At 47.0% G+C, this 7,833-nt stretch overlaps 1 protein-coding gene across 1 annotated transcript in view; it reads left to right on the plus strand.

Annotated features, from left to right (window-relative positions):
- The window catches only part of Skap1 (src kinase associated phosphoprotein 1), a 234,409-nt gene that overhangs the window by 13,621 nt on the left and 212,955 nt on the right, over positions 1-7,833 (plus strand). The window contains exon 3 of the mRNA XM_023718126.1: positions 2,745-2,770. Within this exon, the coding sequence (XP_023573894.1) occupies positions 2,745-2,770 (26 nt within the window). The remainder of the gene's footprint in view (positions 1-2,744; positions 2,771-7,833) is intronic.

The following is a 7,833-nucleotide window of genomic DNA, read 5'->3' on the forward strand; positions in this document are numbered from 1 at the left end:
AGAAATAAATAAAATATTTTTTTAACATTTATTTATTGTGGGGGGGGCAGCTCAGCCCACCAGGGGGCGGGGCTGGCTGGCATGTGGTGCTGGGGGTTTGAACCGCGGTCCCTGTGCTTTGCCAAGCTGGTTCCAAGTAGGTGCTTTAGACCACTGAGCCATCTCTCCAGCCCCGAAATAAATAAAATATTGAAAAAAAAAAGAAGAGAGGGAGAGAAATTAGGGTAGCGAAACAGACTGATGCCTTCTGAAAAAGTGGGGAATCAGTGTCCTCCCCATGCTGTGAAGTAGCATGGTTCAACATACGAATTTTCTTTGCAGAGCTATTTCTTTTCATGAAAAGACAAAATCGCCTACATTTCAAATGTGCAGCATGACCCGATGTGCAGGAGCTGTGGTGGTGCACGCCCGTGGTCCCAGCACTCTGGAGGCTGAGACAGGATCGCTGTGAGTTCATGGCCAGCCTGGACTTCACAGAGAGACCTTGTCTCAAGCCCCGCACCCCCCAATTTGACCCAATGTGTATATGCATTCTGAAATTATTACTATAATCAGGTTAATAAATGCATCCATCAGGGCCAGCAAGATAGCTCAGCAGACCTAAGTGTCTACTTTGGCAAGCGCAGGGACCAGGGTTCGATCCCTGGTCTCACATGCTGTGCCAGCCCCGCCCCCAGTGCATGCTGAGCTGGTAACAGAGTCCGGGTGGTGGTGCATGCCTGTAATCCCAGCGCTGGGGAGGCTGAACCAGGAGGACCACTACGAGTCCAAGCCACATAGTAAGACCCTGCACCAAATACATAAAAAATGAAAAAAAAAAAAAAAAAAAAAGCATCCGTCATCTTGCAGGGTTACTCTTTTCTGACAAATGCTGAGAACATTGAAGGTCTGGTATATATATAATTTGGCCTTATTAGCAAATCTCCGGTATGTAACTCAGTATTGTTAACTCTGATCATCATGCTGGCAGTAACTGGGTCCTCGGAACTTGTTCATCGTCTAGCTGAAAGCTTAATGGAAATGTTTAATTACAACATTATCGAAAAGAAAGCAGGTTAGGCTCTCCAGTATCTGTCAGTCCTGCGACCTTTTGTGCTCTGGATCTGCCACTTGAATCGTTTCTCTATACAATGGCTGCTGTTGGCGAGGCGAAGCTCTTAGTACCTGTGGACTTCGAGCATCCCCTCTCTGCTTGACGAGAAGCCAGCATGTGGCGGAGCAGGAGCGGGAAATAGGTGCAAGCTTGCAGCGGGTGCCCTGAGAGGAAGGTACCAAGAGGGCCAAGATCATCCACTGGTTTCTATTTAATTAGAAGCTGAGTCATGGTAGGAATTTTAGCTCTGTTTAACAGAAGAGTTTGCATAGCTACTGCTAGGAGGAGGCCGGCCCTTCCCACACCGGACCAGACACACCTCCTGGACCAGATCCCGGCTACCTGCTTCTCTCTGCCTGTGGGCGAAGCTGCCTGGCCTTCGCCTGCCCCTGCCCCAGGCGACTCCCGTCTTTCTCCGTTGCCCAGAGTCAGCCCAGGACCGCTCTGTGAAGGGCAGGAATGGGGAGCGATGACCGTCAGGTTTCTCCTCCATCTTCCCTCCCCATCTCTGATCATCTCTCCCATCCATGGGGCCCCCCACCTTACCGGTGTCTCTCCATTTTCCTAATGTGTTTTACACAGAAAAGAAAAAACCCTGCTACGCACTGGACTGATCTCCCTCATACCGACAGACCAATCGCAATCCCCTGAAGGGCCGTGGGCTATGAGCCTTGGGGTGCATGGCGGCACATCAAGGCTGCGTTGAAAAGAGAAAAAATGGGCTGGGGACATAGCTCAGTGGCATAAGTGCCTGCCTGGCAAGCACAAGGTCCCAAGTTCGATCCCTGGTACTGAAAAAAAGAATTATATTGCTCCGTGCAGACTTTCCTGGGTGGGACACTGTCCCTGGAGAAAATGCAAGTTGGGGTCCAAGTTGTGATGTACACAGGATGCTTATTGTGTTGGTGGAAGGCTCTGAACACTCCTAGTCTTGCAGATCCTTTTGCAGTTCTGGCCTAGATGTGAGGCGAGCCCGCATCCACTGTGCCTCAGCTACAGGGGAAGAATTCAGGTGGTCAGTCGTGGGAGGATGTGCTGGTGCTGGTGGTGGTGGTCGTGTGGAAGGCTGTTGCCACAACTGGGCATTGTTTCCGAGAACGGAGCTGCTCCCCTGTGGCTCCCTTGGGAGGTTTCTTCTGGGGTCTTTTCCAGCCGTTAAATCACTTTCCCTATGAGTTATGTGGTAGGTTGTTTTGTTTGTTTTTTTTTCCCCCCCGGACCTGGGGGATTGAACTCAGGCCCTTGCGCTTGCCAGGGAAGCGCAGTGTTAATGCAGCTTTTGTGAAGCTTTCATAGCCGAGCCCGGTGGCCTTGCTGGTGATCCTGGCACGCCCGGAGGCTGAGGCAGGAGAATCATACGTTCAGCGCTAGCTAGGTGAGTCAGTCATTTAGTGAGACCCCTCTCTCAAAATTTAACACATCTTAAAAAGGGATAGTGAGGGAGCGCAGAAGGTCCTGGGTTCAATGCCCAGTCCTGAAAAAGAATTTTCATATTTAAAAGACAACTCTTTTTTTTTTTTTTTAAACAAAACTAGGATTTCACTAATAATGGACTCTCTAGCAAGCTCGTTGGACTGGCCAGCTGCTGTATGTCAGTCACAACTGAGCACCCAAGTTGGACTTATCTCCATTTTTTCCTCTTGTATTTCAGGTACTGCTGGGACGTCCCCCTGCAAGGTGAGTCTCGGTGGCTGGGTAAGGCTGCACCAAACAGGTGCAGAATGGGGTTTATTGTCTTTTCTGCCTCAGCTTCTCTGCCAGGGGCGTTAGCTCTTGCTGAGGAAAGTTAGTGGAGTGTTTAATTAACCTTCTCCCTGCTGGGGCTCCCTGCGCTGGTGTTGAACCATGAGAAGCCTTCTGCTTCTGCCTTCCGCTGGATTATTTTATGATGCTAGATCATTTTATTGAACTGGAGCTTTAATAGGTTCTTATTCCTTGGGCTTTGTTAGATGCCCACAAGATCTAGTCACATTCCACTAAAATGCTGGCCAAGTTCGTAACAAAAGCCTTGGGTGGGTCCCAGCTCGGCTGAGCCTTCATCTGCTGCAGAAATGAATTCCAGCACGTTACCTCCTGGTCTCGGTGCCCTTCCGCGCAGCCCGCCTGTCTGGCAGCGCGGAAATGTCAGGATAGAGCTGCGCAGAGATTCCCCCCAGAGCCGCGCTATGGCGTTTTAATATGAGTCTCCCCCGGCCTCGCCGCCTCTAATTGCTTCGCAGGCATTGTTTCCCAGCTCTCGCTTGATGAACCCAGCATCTGGTGTGATTCTAAAAAGTACAACAGACAGCTGTGTGCAAAATTAAAAAAAAAAAAAAGGGACAGGATTAGAACCCATTAGTGAAAAGTTCAAAAATCACAATTTTGTTTTTCTAAATTCACATAGTTTGAGGGGTGTCTGAACACCACGCACCTTCTTTGTTTCTAGTTCTCTGATTGCGGATGGCAGGGCAGAGTCTTGAATGTTAATTATGTAAAGTTATTATAAATGGGGAGTGCGGATCTCTCAGAATCAGAGTTTGAGATCAAACTTCCAGTAGCTTTAGAACTGTTGTGCTCTGTGACTTTTTAAAACCCGTTATGAAATTTTCCGGTGCTTCTTTATTTTCTTACTGTTGTCAATGTATCCAACCTCCCTGAGAAGTAATATTGTAAGGGGATTAAATAGTAAATAATAGATAATGCCATTTTTATAAATCTTATTATTCTAGCATTTATTTTGTTTTACTGTATAATTTCTTTTAAAGGCTCCTTTTAAAAGTCCACTTTAAGGGCCGGCCAGATGGCTCAACAGACTAAAGCGCCTGCTTAGGCAGGCACCGGGATTTGATCTCCAGCGTGCGGTGCCGGCACTGAGACTGCAGCTGAGCCTGGGCATGGTGGCGCCTGTAATCCCAGCGCTTGGGAGGCTGAAAACAGGAGGCTCACTATGAGTCTGATCTGTGGAGTGAGACCCTGTAGACCCTGTCCTAAATACACAAAAAGTCCACTTTAACGCAGAACATGTATAATACATTTACATTCGGCGAACAAAGTTTTTAATATTTTATCATGAAATCAATGTTGTTAATAAAATATAATTGCATGAAAAGTCCACTTAAAAAAAAAAATCCCTATTTATTTATTTATTTTTGGCAGAACCGGAGATTGAACTCAGGTCCTTACGCTTTCCAGGGAAGCGCTTATCCAACTGAGGCATCTCCCCAGCCCCATGCCCACTTTAGAAAATAAAAAAAATCTTCTATTTTTAAATCTTTGTTTTTTTTGGGGGGGGCTTTGGTACGTTACAGTATTTTATGGTGGTCTTCATGTGATACGGTGTTATGTACTTGAATGCCTAAAGCCTTTATAGCTAGCTGAGAACATACCGGAGCGGTGGAGAATTGGGGGTAATAATGTACCCATTTGCTTTGCTAAATGTGAGCTGAGAAGGGTCGCCTAGTCCAGGGCTGAGCAGGTGTTAGCCGAAACCCGCAAGAGGCAGAGAAGGACTGTGAGCTGGCAGAAAGGAATGGGGCTGGGAGGGAAGAATTAATCACCTGAAGAGAAATGGAGAAGCCGTGCCAGCGTGGGAGCAGCAGTGTGTGGCCAGGAGGAGAGGGTGACGTGGCGCCAACTCGAGCTGCGTGGGGCTGGGACGCGCGAGGTGCCGGTTCTTTCACGGTGGCACCATGGTCATCTTGCAGCATGTGGCCACTTCTCCGGGCCCTTCTCTGCCAGATGACAGGGGTTGAATGGTGGAAAATAGCTTCTTTAGAAAATTATATCTGCTTCTTACCAATGATGGACCACAGGAAATAAAATCTTTGTTCATCAGCCCAACGTAGGGAAGCGTCAAGTCGAGACTCGCCATTCCTGCCCCTCGCCTTGCTGTTCCTCTTGTACACGTCTTGTGGGAGGCTGAGAGAGAAACACTCTCGGCTGTCTCTTGGACCCGCTTGAACTCCCAGTGTTTTGGAAACCGCAGGGTAGGTAAGAGAAACCACTGGTCTACCCACAGAATAGCTGAGGAGGACAGAAGCTGGCAGGAGATTTAAAAGCCTGGGAAAACCCAAAAAGTGTGAAGACTGGAGTGAAAAAGGACAAAAGCGACCGCCACGAACCTCCCCAGCATTTTCACCTGTGCCAGAACCCTGCGCAGAGACGACGGGAGGGATTCTGTGCGCTCTGGCCCCGAGCCGAAAGGCACGCTGAGGTTTGCAGGATATTTGGACTAAGCTGGTTCTCGTGCCTGGGGGGGAAATGGTCTTAAAACATAAAAGATCTCTTCTTTGGAGATCTTTTAGTAGCACATATGTTTCAGAGTAACAGCTTTATTGAGATATAAGTCACATGCCATAAAATTCATCCTTTCAAAGCGTACAAGTCGGTGGTTTTAGCGTCGTCGCTGCCTAATTTCACGACATTCCCTTCACCCGGTGAGAACTCCCGCACTCCTTCATCCCGGAGGCCTCGCTCGCCGAGGCTGTTCTTTCCTGTCTCGTTAAGGCGGTGCTGGGAGTTAGTGCCGGCGCACGGTGCTCAGCACAGTAGCAGTTGGCGAGCGCACTCTGCACCTACATCGCAGTGTGGAAGATGAGGCCGAAACCCTTAGTTCTCTCCTTCCTCATTTCCACCCAGGTTTTCCTTTTTGATTCTCTGTCAACTTCCTACCTAATATGCCCGCTTGAAAAGAAGAAAGCCAAAAAAAGAGAATATAATCCGAAGAATGTATTATTTTAATATAGAGGAAACAAATGGAAGAGCTATTTTAATGAACGCTTTTTTTTTCTTTCTTTTTCTTTTTTTTTTTTTTTGACAGAACCAGGGATTGAACTCAGGCCCTTGCGCTTGCCAGGGAAGTGCTCATTCTACTGAGCCATCTCCCTGGCCCCTGGCGGAGCTACTTTACTGAACTTTTTTTGGATTTTTTTTAAGACAGGGCCTCACTGTGTCCTTCAGCTGGGCCTTAAACTCACTGTGCAGTCTAGACTAGGCTCAGATTCATGGTGGTCCTCCTGCTTCAGCCTCCCAAATGTTGGAATTGTAAGTGTGTACCACCCTGCCTGACTTTTAATGAGCTTTTAAAAGAGTTCTTTTAATATAGTTGGACAACTTGACAAAAGGCTTGTTTTTATTTTACAATAAGAATATTGCTTTATTTTTCTCACTTATTCTTATATTATAATAAGACTTTTCATAGGATTACCTTGATAATTTAACTCCTGCTCACTTCAAAACCTTTTTCTGCTTCATTTTTCACTTAAAGTCACAAAGAAAATCTAGTGAAATCTTTGCCATAGAACTGTTACCATTGTAGGGATCAGATATTTAAAAGTCAATAGTGACCTACTCTTCTAAATAGACATACCAGTTTGCAGGGCCGGCCAGATAGCTCAGTGGACTAAATTGCCTGTTAGGCAGAGCATAGCCCCGGGTTCGACCCCTGGCCTGCTGTTCTGGCCCTGCCCCCGGAGCACGCGCTGAGGTGGCGACTGAGACTAGTGTGGTGGCGCGCCCCTGTAATCCCAACACATGGGAGGCTGAAAACAGGTGGGTAACTATGAGTCTGATCTATGTAGTGAAACCCTACAGACCCTGTACTAAATACATTAAAAAACAACAACAAAAAAAACTTAGGTCGGCGGGATAGCTCAGTAGACTAAATGCTTGCCTAGGTAAGTGCAGGGGCTAGGGTTTGATCCCTGCCACCGGATGCCACGCTGAGCCAGTGATGGAGTCTGGGCGTGGTGGCACACACCTGTAATCCCAGCACTCAGGCAAGAAGATCACTATGTGTAGGGAGCTGCGTGTAGCCGCGCCCTAGGATGGCGCCAGTTTCCGCCTTCCACCCCCTCAGGGGGTGAGCGCTCCTAGTAATAAACAACTCCATATAAGGCCAAGGCTTGGGCTAATGCATTGCTTCCGCGTACCTGGACCAATGGACAGTACGTACGTGGCACCCCATGATTGGAAGCCCTGAGACTTATAAGCTAAGAGCAGGGGCCTGGGGGGGGGGGAGAGAAGGGAAATGTAAGACAGCAATGAAGGCTGCGCAGACACAACCATTGATCGCGTCTTCCTTGCTGGCAAGGCTGCGCGCGACAACTATGAGTCCAAGCTGCTTAGTGAGACCCTGAACAACAACAAAAATGAAATACCAGTTGGCCCTTTGAGTTTGATGACAAGATCACTTGAACTTATATCCCTCATTTTACCTCTCCTTTTATAAAATGAGTTCATTATATAACACAGTTTTTGTTTAGTAAGTCAAAAATTCCCTTAGAATATCTAATTATTATAATCCAAAATCTGCTATTCTTAAACATATTCATGAAAAGCAGACAGAGGTTTCTGGCTTTGATCCTGGAGCCTAAACTAAGTGGCACGAGATTTGATTGATTGATTGATTGATTGATTGATTGATTGTGGAACTGGGGGATTGAACTCAGGCCCTTGTGCTTGCCAGGGAAGCGCTTATTCCACTGAGCCATCTCCCCGCCCCCCCACAAAATTTAAATAAAACCTTAAGACAGACCATAGGAATGTTATAAATAAGTTTAACATGTCATGTTTTGTTCAGCCCTTTATTACATTTGTGATGGTGGCAAATATGGGCCAGTGAAATTTCTCACAAGCTGGAGGATTCTTTGAGAATCCACATAGGTAGTGGATAAGGTTTCTGAGAAAATTATCCTATGAAAATTATCTGTGAAAATGATGTTGCAGCATGGGAAAAACCTACTATGAATCTTTTTTTTTTT

This window comes from Octodon degus, unplaced genomic scaffold, assembly GCF_000260255.1.
Source record: "Octodon degus isolate 3935 unplaced genomic scaffold, OctDeg1.0 scaffold00056, whole genome shotgun sequence".
In the NCBI taxonomy this organism is placed as follows: domain Eukaryota; kingdom Metazoa; phylum Chordata; class Mammalia; order Rodentia; family Octodontidae; genus Octodon; species Octodon degus.